At 36.6% G+C, this 16,255-nt stretch overlaps 1 protein-coding gene across 1 annotated transcript in view; it reads right to left on the reverse strand.

Moving 5' to 3' along the window:
• LOC143258251 (U-scoloptoxin(11)-Sm5a-like) overlaps positions 1-4,626 on the reverse strand; it is a 59,620-nt gene extending 54,994 nt beyond the window's left edge. Inside the window, exon 1 of the mRNA XM_076517233.1 lies at positions 4,519-4,626. Within this exon, the coding sequence (XP_076373348.1) occupies positions 4,519-4,531 (13 nt within the window). The 5' untranslated portion in view covers positions 4,532-4,626. The remainder of the gene's footprint in view (positions 1-4,518) is intronic.
• Between the last annotated feature and the right edge of the window lie 11,629 nt (positions 4,627-16,255).

Raw genomic sequence — 16,255 nt, forward strand, 5'->3', positions numbered from 1 at the left:
ACGAATACGTTCAAACGTTTTCTTTCTTGTTGAATAATTTTGTTATTGTACTAATGGTTTTCATGGTCGCAGGCTGTTAATGCTAGAATGATTAAAAATGGTAGTTGTAACCAAGGTATAGCGTTATGAACGAAGTTATAAACTAAAACGCATGTAACGCCTTAAGTAACAGTAGGACATCTTGTGAAAGATATCATTTGACGAAGTCTATTGCTTGAACGACGATAAATGTTACCGAAGAACCTTCAATACTTTGGTTATTTATTGTTTGTTTTTTTGGTGGAGACGCTGAAAAACGTATGTTAAATATAAACCTACATTACTTGTGTAAGTTGTTAAAATTATTGTGCACGTGTGCCGAGGAAAAACTGCACAATAATTTGATAGTGCTATGTTCAGCGCACGGATCAAACAACGTATTTCAATGTTAAAAGCCCTTAAGCCTACATTCAAGCTACTAGAGATGTTTTTATTTACTTGTTTCTACACACAAATATGTACAATAGGCTACATGAGTTTTGCTCATCTCGAGTAACAATATCCAATTTTAGCGTTTCAAGCCCTCAGATTCACCACTGAGTGTCAGTGGCAGTTTCAGATAGTATTGTTGCTGTTAAGAACAGAGCTAAACAATAGTCTATTAGTTTTGTGCCCAAGGCAAGACCTAACCCTAAATTTTAATATTATAAGTCTTGAAGCTTACCACTGAGCCACAGTTGAAGATACTGTATTTTCTTAATAAGAGCAAAAGAACATCACAATGGGCTATCGGTTTTGTGAATCAAATACTCAAATTTTAACCCTTAAGAAACCTTTAAGCCATCGAAGATTTAACTCTAATACATTTATCCAGTTGTTGCTCCTGCCCTTACGCGTTTTACATTGTAGAACTTTGAATCTGTCCTATTAATCTGTTATTACGATGTTATATAAGTCTGACACAAAATCAAACCTTCAAAAGAAAATTCAGTAATAATTTTTTCTTATCGTCTTGAAAAATAATTCTTCTTCCACCTGTAAGAATCCATCATCAATCTTCACAGAAATCTTTCTGTTAAATTTGTATGCGTTGCCTACTTCAGACCCAGTGACACCAATTTTTCTAATATTCGCGCAAAACTACACAAGGGCTAGTTACGGATATATTGTTAGGCTTAGGCCTTATTTACAAATGTGTTGTTAGGCTTAAGTTGTATTTATTGAACAGCTTACTATGATACTTTGCATATTAAGAGATATAACGGTGTCTCGTAATAAAACGTTATAGCACAGAATAGTTTTGAGTCGATGGCTAATTCATTTTTTTAAGTCAAGCATAAAGCTACACAGTGGGCTATCTGTGCTCTGCCCACCACGGGCATCGAAATCCGGTTTCTAGCAGTCTTAAGTCCGCAGACATACCGCTTTGCCACTGGGGGAGGGCATAATCGATAGACTAGAAAGAAGGCGGACTAGTCAACAGCATAGAATATTTGGATTTGACAGCCACTCTTATAACATACCCACCTCCCCAAAGCGCGGAACATGATTATACAGCGAAAGGTTACGAACTGTTGACTCTTGAATCTATATTTTTTTAAGTTAATAAATAGGCCACGCCCGATTCCTAAACAAAACTTTAAAATATATATCTTTTGTGTAGCGAGTATGTTAAACTGAATTTCGATGGTAAGGAGTGTATAAAAGATTTAAAAAAAACCTCTATACAAAATATTTTGAATTTAAGATGATAAATAGCATTAAACGTTTATTAAGTTAATTTTACAAAGACTAAAAATAACTTTTTTGAGTTAATACTTTGCTTTTGTTCTAAATATGTAAATAAAGAAAAAGAAACTTAGATGTCACTAGTGTCTCTAGTTTCACTGAAATAAAAATTGAAAAATCCATAATTAGAAGAGATCACAATGCTGTTTAAATTTCGTGAAGTAACTAAAAGTATAGTTGGGATCCCACAAGTTTATACATGTTGGGTATTCCATTATTTAAAAAGTAGCTTACCATATTTTTCCTTAATCATTTTTGTTGTTAACCACTTTTTAAATAATGTAATACCCAACATTTATAAATTTATGGGATCCAAACTATACTTTTAGTTATATGCTCTACGAAACTTAACAACATTCGAAGCTAAAACGTAAGCCTAACAATATATCCGATACTAAGATCTAAGCCTAACCACATATACATAACTATAACTTAAGACCAAATAGTAATCATAACTAAGACACAAACGTAACTGTACGTGCATAGTTAAAACCTAAGCCTTAGAAAATACTTGTAATTAAGACCTAAGCTTAAAAACACATCTGTAGCGAAGGCCAAAGTCTCAGGATATATCCATAGCTAAGACTTAAGACCTTCGCTACAGATGTGTTGTTAAGCTTAGGTCTTAGATACAAGTATTTTCTAAGGCTTAGGTTTTACCTGTGAACATACAGTTAGGTTTGTTTCTTAGTTATGATTAAACAGACCACATATAATTCGTACATAGCTTGTTTCATAAATTCGCTCAAAGCTACACGTGGTTTATCCACACATAGCTGTTCCTAATTTTGAATTGACAATCTATAGAGGGTGGCAGCTAGTCAATGATATCTACCGTCAACTATTGCTATATTCTTTTGTGAAGATCACTCATGCACAGTAATGATTTGGACAAACTCTGAGGTCCATGCCTTACGAAGACTTAGACGCGCGTGCTTATATAATAAACACGAATAGGTGGCATGTGAAGCACCGAATTTAACCTTCCAATTAGCCTACAAATTATTAATTCACAAATAATTAATCAATAGTATAACATAATGTACGGATGCAATGAATCGAACATACGTTCATAATATCAAAACTTTTAAGTACGAAATCAACATCTAGGCCTATTATGACTACCTGTTTATATAGCATGTTAACCATGTGACCCGTCACGTGATATTGAGTGACCAGTGATTCGTTAGTTTAACTTAGAAAATTATAATTTATGGAGTCAACATGTAATTTAATATGAAAATTTATTGATCTAAAAACCATCGATGTGGAAATTAAAAACGTATACACGTAGCACTGGATGACTGTGTAATTTAGTGATATTAATTTATTATGTAATACTGTTTTCTTTGAAGTTAAGCACAAAATTACAATGGGTTATCTGTGCTCTACCCACCACGGGAATCGAAATCTGGTTTCTAGCTTATACATTCGTAGATATACCGCTGTGCCACTGGGTGAGGGCCCGTCATGGCCAAGTGGGTTAAGACGTTCGACTCATAATCTGAGGGTCGCGGGTTCCAATCCCCGTCGCACAAAACACGCTCGCTCTTTCAGCCGTGGGGACGTTATAATGTGACGGCCAATCTCACGTTGGTAAAAGAGTAGCCGAAGAGTTGGCGGTGGGTGGTGATGACTATCCGCCTTTTATCTAAGCTTATACTGCTAAATTAGAGACGGCTAACACACATAGCCTTTGTGTAGCTTTGCGCGAAATTTAAAACAAACAAGCGGAAAAATTATTAAAACATTGCGCACAGTCATTCAGCATTGCAGCCCCTCACCTAGTAGATTGGTTTATTTTGAATTTCGCGCAAACATATTTGGTGTGACGGGGGATATAAACCCGCGACCCTAAGATTACGAATCAAGTGCCCCAACCGCCGGCCATGCCGGGCTGACACTTATACATATGCGATTATGGAAACTTTGTTTCTGTTTACGTTAAAAGTAGGAAATGGTGAAAGATAGAGAGATATTCACTTATTAACTAACTTTGAAAAAAATGATACAAGCAGTCGTTATTAGAGACGCGCCATAATAATAACTGTATGACCATTCTGAAACCTAACGGCAATAATCGTCTACATGAGATATATGTGTGGTTTGTAAAACTCTAGTTATATAAAATCTAAACTGAATTAATTTTTAAAAATATCCCGTCAAAATTAGCTACTTGGCCTATAAGAGTTCCCTAGACGGTTTTATTTTGGATGCTATTTTACTGGTATGAATATTAAATGCAAAGAAACCCAGAGAACGTTATAAAATAGTAAAAAAAATATTCCATTAACCAGGTTTTCGATTACTTTGAACTTTTTTAATGGATGAAATATGACAAAAATCTATATATATATTTCAGTGTTTAGTATATAGTTATTTAAGTATGTTTGGAGTTATTCTTGAGCCGATAATAAACTTAATGTCCTTTCTCGGTCACTAACTTCGTTATGAGTTCGTAAAGGAATATGATTGATTCGTCTTATTTTCTAAATAAAAAAACTTTCGGTTCTTTTTCTGTTTTTTGTCTCTTGAAGGATCATTTAATGACTAATTAAAATAGCTTCTTCTAATCATAGTAATTAAAGAAATAGGTATAATGTTTACACTCATCTCGTAGTTGTGGTGCTAGTTTACGTCTTTGCAAGATCGACTATAACCCAAATGTAATAAATAACTTGCACAGAGTCATCCTATATCGCATAATAATTTATGACGTCACGTGATAAGAAACTTAGGGTTCATGCTTACCTTGTAGCGCCATCTGTGCTCGTTATTCTTATAAATATGTTCAACAAATGCTGTTAGGGCTTATACCGGTGTCACAGCAGGGGGCTATATGATTCTCTGTCAACTAAAACGTCTACACACACAAATAACTGTGTTATGTATGTTTACTTGTAAACGTACGTGTTTTAAATAAAGCTGAAAAGCACCCGTACTCGTGCACAAACAAAATACAACCAGTAGCGATGACATTGTCTTTGAAGGTCAAATTTGAAATATGTGAAAGTAAAATGATAAACAATAACAGGAAGAAACCAGGTTTTAATAGTGAGCTCTCAATCTTTCTCTTAGATTTTCATTTACGTCAGCAGGTTGTAATGTGCTATGTTCAGAAGGAGTTGAATATGGGAGGGCAAAGAATTGTAGGGTGTTCAACTCCAAGAAAACTTCAATCTCCGATTATTTGGCCATCTGCTCTACTCTGTTTTTCTTTATCTCTAATGAATTTTTCTTTTCTACTGGTGCATTCATTGGAAATCTTTATCTTTTGGCTTTCACCATTGCCTTGGAAATATTTGAGAAAAGTTTGTTTGTTTTTGAATTTCGCACAAAGCTACACGAGGGCTATCTGTGCTAGCCATCACTAATTTACCAGCGTAAGAGTAGAGGGAGGGCAGCTAGTCATCACCACCCATTGCTAATTCTTGGGCTACTCTTTTACCAACGAATAGTGGGATTGACGGAAACATTATAACGCACCCACGGCTGAAAGGGCGAGCACGTTTGGTGCGACTGGGATTCGAACCCGCGACCCTCGGATTACGAGATCGCACGCCTTAACACGCTTGGCCATGCCGGGCCTTTTGAGAAAAGAAGTTATTCGTTTAGAACTAAGAATGCGTGGATATTCCATGTTATGCTTACTTTATGTGTTCACTGTAAGTTTATTCATATGTTAACTATGACTTTCTCATATTAATGTGTTAATTTGTTCTTGTTTTACGCATTATTAGCTGGAAGTTGAAATAGACTAGAGGGTAAGAAGCTATTAAACAGTACTCATCGTTAACTCGTGGCCTGCTATAGTTAGACCGAATAGTAGTATTGGTACTGTTTAATAGCTTCTTACCCTCTAGTGTATTAATTGAAAATTATGGACGGCTAACACATGTAGCCCCCTTACGGCTTTATGTAAAACTAAACAAATAAACTAAATAATGTGGAAAAAATCAGTTGGTTTCTATATGCACATAGATACATTATATACATATATATATATATATATATATTCCTGAGGAATTTAATGCATACACGTGAGTGTCTATGTCTTAAAGAAATCGCGCGCTCATTAAACTTAAACAATCAGGTTTTTATCCGGCACAGGTGAGAAATTTCTATCCAAATAGTTCAATGTAAACTAAAATGTTTTCGGTGTTGTTTCTTTTCTCCTAGCTTAAAGAAACTTTTAAAATGCATTTTCTGTGCACGTGCTTGTGTGTGCTAAATACTGTCACATAAAAAAAACAACACAAGATCATCTGTTCAAATGATGCTACCTATCACGTCGAACTCTTTTAGGAGGTTGTTGGGCCTATGGAGAAGAATAAAATATTAAGGAAAAAAACCGTGTTAAAAATTAAATCACAGATACCGAGAACAGCAACAAGATAAAAAGTTGTTAGTAAACTTGTTCTAGTACATGCTCTTGGATCTCAATAAATCGAGTTTAATGATGCTGGTACGAGAAAGATGGGAAACTTCAAAGTCTGCCCGAGACTGATCGGTTTTCTTAGACGTCTTTTAGGGTTAACTACTTGTGAAACTAAGCGAAAATAGCTGGCGGCAGTCGCGTACTTCACAAAATAACAGCAAAAGTGGTGATGCTTAGGACTGAACTGTGAGGTTTGATTACCTGTACGAGTTTTAAAGTTTCTTTTTCGTCCTGTCCTTAAGGCTTGAGCTCTAGTCTAAATTCTAAATACCTGAAAGAAGCTTAGATGAGAACAAATCGACAATTAAATTCTCATTCGTTAACCTGTAGATCGAATTTAGTATTTAACGTGCTGTACTGCGAGTCAGAAAGTCTAAGGTTTGAGTCCCGATATATGCGTGTAACTTTGGGGCCACCATAACCGTGAAAATCAGTCTCGCTAATCAGTTTAAAGTATCCGTATTACATTACTTATGATCACCCTTCCTCTGCCCAGTAATTACAAATCAGAGAGAAAGGGCTAAACCTATAATGTAAGTTACTGACCGCCCTGACCTATAACACTTCCGTCTGAAGTTATGTATATATATGACTGAATTTTTTTATATTTCAATATTACCTGATCAGATAAATCTATCTACATATAGCGAAAATATGTTTGAACTTGTTAACGTAGTATAATTAATAACGTACACTTTTCTTATGTCATTTCCCTTTTACATTAAAATGCTCCGTTTCAACAATTGAATACCCTCGCTCGTACTGATGATACTTTCGGACGTAAACCCAATAACATCACACAAGGTTTGACACCAGTTTAGGAATTTCAGATTAGCCCTAAATACATATATTAAGAAAACTGTACAAAACTGTCCCTTTCATAAAAGTACAATAATAAAAAAATTGTTTATATTAAATACGGTTTATTAAAAAAACAATAAAGAAATAACAGAATTATTAAATAATTAATTAATTAACAGAATTATTAAGTTAATAATAAAAGTAAATAAATAACCTTAGAGCAAATAAACAAACACTGCTGTTGGCTTCAAGTATTCTACATTTAATGTTATTTGGCAACGAATGATCATTGTGATCGAGAATAAGAAGAACGTCACCAGTAAAACAGAGAAAACGGGTACTCGTTACCAGTGATGTGTGGATTCGATTAAGAGGACGTTACCAAAAGTACAACGAAAGATTAATAATTATTAAATACAAAATAATAGGTCATAAATGAAATTAATACCTAAATCGTATAATAAAGAGCTATAATATGTTATTTATAATGTTATTTGTAATATACAGAAAACAATATTGAAGCACGTGGAACAGACAATGCATTTTATTGAATGTGATAATTTGGCGCTAAAAGCCACGAGAATGACGATCGTTGCTTTTTAAAAAAAGTTTGTTGTTGTTGCTAAGCGCGAATCTACACATTAGACTCTCTGTGTTATGCCAACTACGGTATTTAAACCCGAATTTTAACGTTGTAAGTCTTCTGATTTACCGATGTGCCATTGAGGAGAGACACTTGTAAAGGAAAGTTACAACAGTGCTAAATATAGCAAAAAGGTAGTTAGCTGAAACTAATGACGTATGCCATATTTTATAAGGAAATGTTGTATACCTGGCACTAACTATGCATAATAAGAGGTTAAACTAGCCATTGGTGTTCAGTACATCAAAAAAATGCATTATTATCTTTAAATAGCTAAAACGTGGACGTGGAATATTTAATTTTTTTTGTTTAGAACTTCGTGCAAAGTTACTCCAGGGCTATCTGTGCTAGCCGTCCCTGATTTTGCAGTGTAAGACTAGAGGGAAAGCAGCTAGTCATCACCACCCACCGCCAACTCTTGTGCTACTCTTTTACCAACGGCTGATAGGGCAAACATGTTTGGTGCGAAGGGGATTCGAACCCACGACCCTCAGATTACGAGTCGAACGCCTTAACTCATCTGGAAATATTTTGAAAGATCGTTTAAACTTCTAAACCCGTAATACGTGGAAAGAGTGTTGTAGAGTTTTCCACAGAACTGATTGTCTATTGTGTTTAAAATGAGATAAGAAAAACTCTCTTTGTGAAAAATGCCAAAGAATGTAAAATGTATGACCAATGTAATGTTCAACTGATTCTATTGTGTCTAAAGTTCAGTGTATAAATATGTTCCGTTGTACTAAGAATTATTTGATACTTTGTTCTAATATAGCCTTTCTTACTAGGATTTCCTGCGTTTGAAAATTCCACTTTGAATAAAAACACATCTTCAACTTGTTGGGTGCCATTGGAATTTCTTGTAGTTCTTGGTAAAAAGTTGGAATATTCATGGTCTCCAAGAATTTGTTTAATGTGGCATTGCTACTGAAACCTCTATATTCCCAAATGCAAAGCATTAATTTACCAAAATTATTGGCCCGGTATGGCCAGGTGGCTAAGGCACTCATAATCCGAGGGTCGCGTGTTCGAATATGCGTCACACCAAACATACACGCCCTTTCAGCCGTAGACGCGTTATAATTAAACGTCCAATCCCACTATTCGTTGGTAAAAGAGTAGCCCAAACGTTGGCGGTGGACGGTGATGACTAGCTGTCTTTCCTCTAGTCTTAAACTGCTAAATTAGAGACGGCTAGCGCAGACAGCCCTCATGTAGCTTTGCGCGAAATTCAAAACAAACCCAAATTATTAAAATACTTTGAAATTGTTGATGGAAAGTTTTTCTTATAATTCTAACATCAGGAAAACTTAGTGTAAACATTAGTTAAATTAAATATTTCTGTTGTTATATCCCATAAGTATTTAACTCATGTTTACATTCAGTGGAAGTACCATTGACAATCAATAGATGAGTACCGGCTTTCTCTGTCTCTCTTTGATTATGTTATTATAATATTTGTTTACATGTTTATGTTCGTGTTGTTTTTAAGTCTCCACCAAACTAGCGAAGCATAATCATAAATTACTTTTCTTGTCATAATATAATTCATCATTCATTCACCACTCGATTCCATCAAGGAACATAGGGCCGCAATCACTTGCGGATTCTTCAAGAAGGTTTTTAAGTGAGTAGGTTGTTAGCCAACTGCACCGAGCCGTCCCTACTTTAGCAGTGTAAGACTAGAGGGAAGGCAGCTAGTCATCACCACCCATCGCCAACTCTTGGGCTACTTTTACCAACGAATAGTGGGATTGACCGTCACATTATAACGCCCCCACGGCTGGGAGGGCGAGCATGTTTGGCGCGACGCGGGAGTGAACCCGCGACCATCGGATTACGAGTCACACGCCTTAACGCGCTTGGTCATGCCGGGCCCATAATGTAATAGTATTATATTATTTTTAGCACACTATTTGTCTTGTCCCTATATTTATTTTGTCTCAGCCAACCTGATGAGCTCTGAATTGAGCAAAACGCGTCGTCGGCGAATACACTGTCGTTGAAGTCATATTTTCTACACTGTTTTAATTCCTGAATATTCTCAAGAGACTAGATAAAGAATATAGTGTTACAAAATAAATATTGCTAAATAAGGGACGACTAGCGTACAATCTCGTATAATCATGGCATACTAGAAAATATCTACACCTAATTCATCGGTAATAGACCCAGTTCCAAAGAGGAGGTAAATGTGAAGCCAGTTATAGGATGAAGATTTGTAATAGTTTTTATCTATCTTCCACCATTCTTTGTCGTATAAACTTGTCTCCTGAGGTGTTATACATTTTCGCATCGTTGGTAAAGACAGTTTTGAATTTACATTTTCCGTTAAAAGTGAAATTCAGTTGGATTACATGTTATGAGTTATAATGGAGATTCAATGTTTCTCGTGTTCATCCGTTTTCATATATATACATACACACACACAAGTGTGCTGAAATGTTTCGAGGTTTATTTGCTGTGTAAATAAAGGATACACAACAGAACTGCTATGCGGTACCTACCAACAGGGATCGAACCTTCAATTTTAGTGTTGTAATTTCTGTTTTTTTTTATGCTCCGTAGACACTGACCTTATAAAATTTGTTTGTTTCAGAGCAAAGCCATATCCAGCTGTTTGCTATGCTTACCGAAGTGAATCGAAGTCTGGATTTTAACGTTGTAAGTCAGTAAACTTACAACTGACTCACCAACGTATTATAAAATGATTAACAAAAAAGAAAGTTACGCTACGAAAAGTAAAGTCTTACAAAATAAACACAAAAACCCTATTCTTCTGCTTTTAGTTACTTTTATTTTGTCCGTCATGGCCAGGTGGTAAAGGCGCTCGACTTTATGAGGGTCGCGGTTAGCGCAGATAGCCCTCGTGTAGCTTTGCGCAAAATTAAAAACAGACTAAATCCTATTGAATTTAGGGACGTTTTAGAGAACAGAAAATGTTTAACATAAATTGCACATCTTAAAATACTTCTCTGAATAGACAGTCAATGGTTCGAAGTGCGATGCCGACAAACGTGCCTCGCATTTTCAGCCGTGTTATTAAAGTGATAGTCGATACCGCTATTCAGTACTGTTTACTCGGTTGTATTTTTCCTGAAGTTTAAACTGAGAAAGCTCGTGTGAATAATTTCGAAGCGAGCCTAATTCACCAACATTCGGCCCCCCGGTAGTACAGCGGTATGGCTACGGATTTACAACCCTAAAATCAGGGGTTCGATTTTCCTCGGTGGGCTCAGAAGATAGCCCGATGTGGCTTTGCTCGAAGGAAACACACACACTTCACCAACGTTGGAACAATTGAAATAGTTTGTATCTCTATATTGTGATAACAAGGAAAAGCTATTAAGAACATCTGCGCCATCAACACTCCAGCATTCTAACAACCATTATCGAAATTAAGGGATTGTCTGTCACTCTGAAAATACCCTAACAGTTCAAATAGAGGAGAAGGATATTTTGTTGCAACGCACGGGTTCAAACCTGGGTGCGCTAGCTCCGAAATCTGGAGCCCAACCTACGCCTGATTTACGAACGAAACAAAGTTTCAGGACTGGGTTTTAAATAAACGTTTTGTTTTTATTCCTTTGGATGTTGTACCACATTTAAAACAATATTATTTATTTGAAACTTTAACACATGAAGCATGTTAAAAAATGAATACATAAATATGTATTACATGGATAATATTACAAGAATAAGTAAGTTTTAACAAGTCCCCCCCTCGGTGGGACAGCGGTGATTCTTTGGATTTACAAAGCTAAAATCAAAGGTTCGATTACCCTCGGTAGACACAGCAGATATCTCGATGTGGAATATCTACCCCCCCCCCCGTCACAGTTTTAATAAACCCAAATCACCCTGGATTCGAGCCGGTACTTTTTTTAAGATAACATTAACTTATCTTAATTGCTGTGATTGTTCTTCCACCCACCGCCCATCACCTTTTAAATTTTATTTTTATTTTTGGAAATTCTGCTACACTAATTTCAAGCTTATTAAAAACAGGATGAGTGGCACTAACGCCATGTTCTTTTTTAAAATATATTTAACTTTTCTTTCTCTCGAGCTCAACCGAGTGAATCTTCTGTGCTTATTGGTAAACCCTCACAAATTCAGTCCTCTCTTCTCGCAGATTCAGTCCTCTCTTCATCACCGTATATGGAAGGCAGGAAACAAAGGCTGTGACTATTCTGCTCCAAAGAAACTTAGAACTTTTATCATACTGTGAGCTTCCTGGATCTCGAGAAGAAAGAAAAGAACCAACAAAAACAGATCGATACAAATGCAAGTAATAATCTATTGATCTTTTATTTTTCTCTCTTCGAAGTCTGATGTGAAACTTTACAATCGGTTAGCTGAAAAACAAAACCAAAATGTATTGATGTTGGGAGATTCACAAAAAAACCAACAAGAATAGTGTCCTAAACTATAATAATTAAACTGACAGAGAGAAATTCTTATTGGCGTAATAGTATAGAAACATGACTGAATTCACTGCGACGAGCCAATCACCTTTTCAGGTAAATAATTTACGATTATGTCTCGAATGAGATATGTAAGTCATACGTCAAAATTCAATTAGGTGGTCTTAAAGCAAGACGGCGTTGAGCTTTCTTGTGTGCCCAACGCGGGGAATCGAACCCCGAATTATAGCATTGTAAGTTTCTGGACCTATCGCTGTCCGATCGGGGGGACCACCACACAAATACGTTAAACATATTTCACTGGTTTAATAATTGACGTGCTGAGCTGCGGATCGAAAGGTACAATTAACGTTCGTCTCCTTAATGCGCTATTGGATACGCTCCTCATTCTTAGCTCTAGATGCATTACTGGAGTGACAGTTAAAATTTGCTAATCGGTCTGACGAGAGTTGCCCAATAACTAGCATTGGGCTATGGTTTTGACCAGTTGCATTGGCTGTTGTCTATCTAGCTCGATGTGACTTTGCTTTGGAAAAAAAACAACATTGTCTAAAACGTTAGGATTAGGGACGGCTTGCGCAGATAGCCCTTGTGGAAAGTTACACTAAATAAAAAAAAAACAATTAGAATCAATATCAACAGAACATGGAACACGGTATGTACAAATATATATATATAAATACTTAGTAAAGAATTACGTAATTTGCATGAGAGCTTATAAGTGAAAATTCAGTGCTAAATAACAATGATAAAAAACATAAGAAGCGAAGCTCAATTCTTAAAAAGTAAAACTAAAACTTCCATACATCACAACTTATAATGCTTACAAGAGAAAAAATATTGTTTATTTATTATTAAGCACAACGCTACACAATATTATCTTCACACCGCGAGAATGGCAACTCGAATCTTAGCGTTTTAAACAATAAGACTTTCCGCTGAGCCACCAAGAGGCATTAAGTTCGGTTTGTTTGTTCTTAATTTCGCGCAAAGCTCCTCGAGGGCTATCTGCGCTAGCCGTCCCTAATTTAGCAGTGTAAGACCAGAGGGAAGGCAGCAAGTCATCACCACTCACCGCCAAATCTTGGGCTACTCTTTTACCAACGAATAGTGGGATTGACCATCACTTTATAACGACCCCACGGCTGAAAGGGCGAGCGTGTTTGGTGCGACGGGGATTCGAACCCGCGACCCTCACATTATAAGTTGGGTGCCTTAACCACCTGGTCATGCTGGGCCAGGAGGCATTAAGAAAAATAAATCCGAATATAATAAATAAATTCCTGATTGCATTGATAACGGCGTGGCATGGCCAAGCGCGTAAGGCGTGCGACTCGTAATCCGATGGTCGCGGGTTCGCGCCCGCGTCGCGCCAAACATGCTCGCCCTCCCAGCCGTGGGGGCGTTATAATGTGACGGTCAATCCCATTATTCGTTGGTAAAAGAGTAGCCCAAGATTTGGCGGTGAGTGGTGATGACTTGCTGCCTTCCCTCTAGTCTTACACTGCTAAATTAGGGACGGTTAGCACAGATAGCCCTCGAGTAGTTTTGTGCGAAATTCCAAAACAAACAAACATTGATAACATCTACACAGTAGAGGAGGGAAGTTTTTGTTTGTTTCTTGTTATGCGCAAAGCTGCACAATGGGCTCTCTGTGTTGTGCCCACCACGTATATCGAAAACAGGTATTTAGCGCCATTAGCCTCTCAATTTTACGGCTTAGCCAGTGGGAAGCAGGAAGAAGCCTGGGAGAAAATTTTAATATAAATAAAAGAAATTAATAAAAGTACTTTTCACCACTCGTAATTTTATTTGCTCGGACAAAGCTACACAGTGGTCTGCTTGTGCTTTGCCCATCGCGGATATAGAAATGTCTAGTGTTTTGGAGCACTACTTGTAAAACGTGGTATGGTTTTTTTCTGTGTAATTTTCTATATTTTTCAACTGTAGCGGCGAAACCAAAAGGGTGTGATTCTGATAAAACGGAGTCGAGAGTGGCCCTATGATTAGATTGCAGGGCGGTGGATCCCCTGGGTTCGCGCTCCGTCTTTGAGGCAGTGGGTGTGATATAATTGTGACTGCAAGATTTTCCTTGTAACTCATGGGTGTTGTTAATTACCTTCATTCATTCTAATCAACCGCTTTAAGACTTAGGACATGAAATGATGACAGCCCTCGACTAGATTTGCCCTAAAATCCCCTAAGCAACAGCGTTTGGCATTGTAAGTCCTAAAAACTCATGGTTAGGCTATGGAGGAAGAATATTGACAAAACGTTGATCGATCCACTGGGTAACATATTTTTTCTCGGTTCATGAGAAGAGGTGAACTTTACTATACTGTGTTAGTGTTGTAATAAGGAAATGGATAAGTTTCGTTCATGATTTGGATTGTTCAATTATAAACGCATGTTTGGCTCTTAGCGATTGTAGTCACGTAACAGCATTATAATTTTCACCTTATGTGTTATGGAAACGGTTGACTTGTCATATTAGAAAATGCCCCTGACAACTGATCTCATGAGATTTCCATGTAAAATATTAACTCCCTAAAATCTTAAAGATGGGTTCGGATCGGGTATTTAGGATGTTCGAGATGTAAGGCAACCAGATATCCCTCGTAGTTAATGACATTGGCAAATAAAGGGATGTGTATCATCTTGAGGAGATAGAACCATTCGGAAAGAGACCTGTAGCAAATGGTACTATAGCCATGGTAAAAAAAGTATGGTATAAACCATTCACGTGTCTCAGGTCACAGTATCCAATATCATTAAGTATAGTAGTACTTAATATTAGAAATCGTAATGAAACAATATGACGGCCATAAAAATCGCCTGTTCCAAATCATCTTTGATATGTTTGAATATTGAGAATGACTATTTTACAGTAATGGCTGAGCGAATATAAAACTTCTTGTTTTATTAAACTCATGGGTCCTGGCATGGCCAGGTGGTTAAAACACTCGACTCGTAATCTGAGGGTCGCGGGTTCAAATCCCCGTCATACCAAACATGTTCGCTCTTTCAGCTGTTGTGGCGTTATAATGTGACGGTCAATCCCATTATTCGTTGATAAAAGAGTAGCCCAAAAGTTGGCGGTAGGTGGTGATGACTAGCTGCATTTTCTCTAGTATTACATTGCGAATTTAGGGATGACTAGCGCAGATAGCCCTCCAGTAGCTTTGCGCAAAATTCAAAACAAACCAAACAAATTTATTAAACTACCTAAATAATTAGATACGTCTTTATTGGGTAGATCAAAAGTTCACTATTTCAATGAATTTTAATGCAAGTAAGTAAGTAAGTGGCTTTTCCAGACAAGTGTACAGAAAATATGACGAATGTTATCGCTATAATTCTTTCACATAACTCTTTTTTTCTAGGGCCTCAATGATTCTTTTCTTTTTTGAAAAAGATAGCAGAGTATAGATCACTGTAATTATCTTAGTCTGTGCCAAAGTAAGGATCATGTTTTTTAAATGTTAAGTAACTCAGAGTTTGTTGTTTTAAGTTTCTTGTTTCAGTTAGTTACATAAATTCCTACTTGCCATTATGAAACACGTAAGAATGATGTCTATCTGGAAACGATGCCAACAAAGTATGGATTTACCAAGATAATGCTGGGAGTCATAATTCTCAGTCAACAGTCACATTATAAATATCCTAGAATAAACTGGAGAATAAAATAGGTACTGAAACAATTCCATACGATATCATAATTGTCAGGTAACTGGACGCAGTGCCTATGGATTTCTTTGCAACAGAGCTGTTGAAACAGGCTCTGGAGGACCGTTATCCTCGTAGAATAGATGCATTATGGAAAGCAAAAGGAAGAAGGGGTGTGATTTGGCCCCGACTACCTTACAACAGAGCCCTTCCCGCTAGAAATTGTGTGCCAAGATGTATGATTGTCAGATGGAGCATGACTACACGTGGCAAAACGAACTAACGAAAAAGAGGTTTCAAAACCATTTTAAAATAACATGTAAATACAATAATATAATTTAATATAATCAATTCTCTCAATATTTCACTTCGCTATATGTTTCCTACTTGTCTAAAATTCTTTACTTTGGTTCTTACAGCTTTACAGTGTGTATAAAATAACTTAAACAGTAAAGATAGCGACTTTACGAAATAGTGCTTTTAAAATGTCATTTCGTGATTCTTGACTCGTAATCT

This window comes from Tachypleus tridentatus, chromosome 7, assembly GCF_004210375.1.
Source record: "Tachypleus tridentatus isolate NWPU-2018 chromosome 7, ASM421037v1, whole genome shotgun sequence".
NCBI classification, from domain to species: domain Eukaryota; kingdom Metazoa; phylum Arthropoda; class Merostomata; order Xiphosura; family Limulidae; genus Tachypleus; species Tachypleus tridentatus.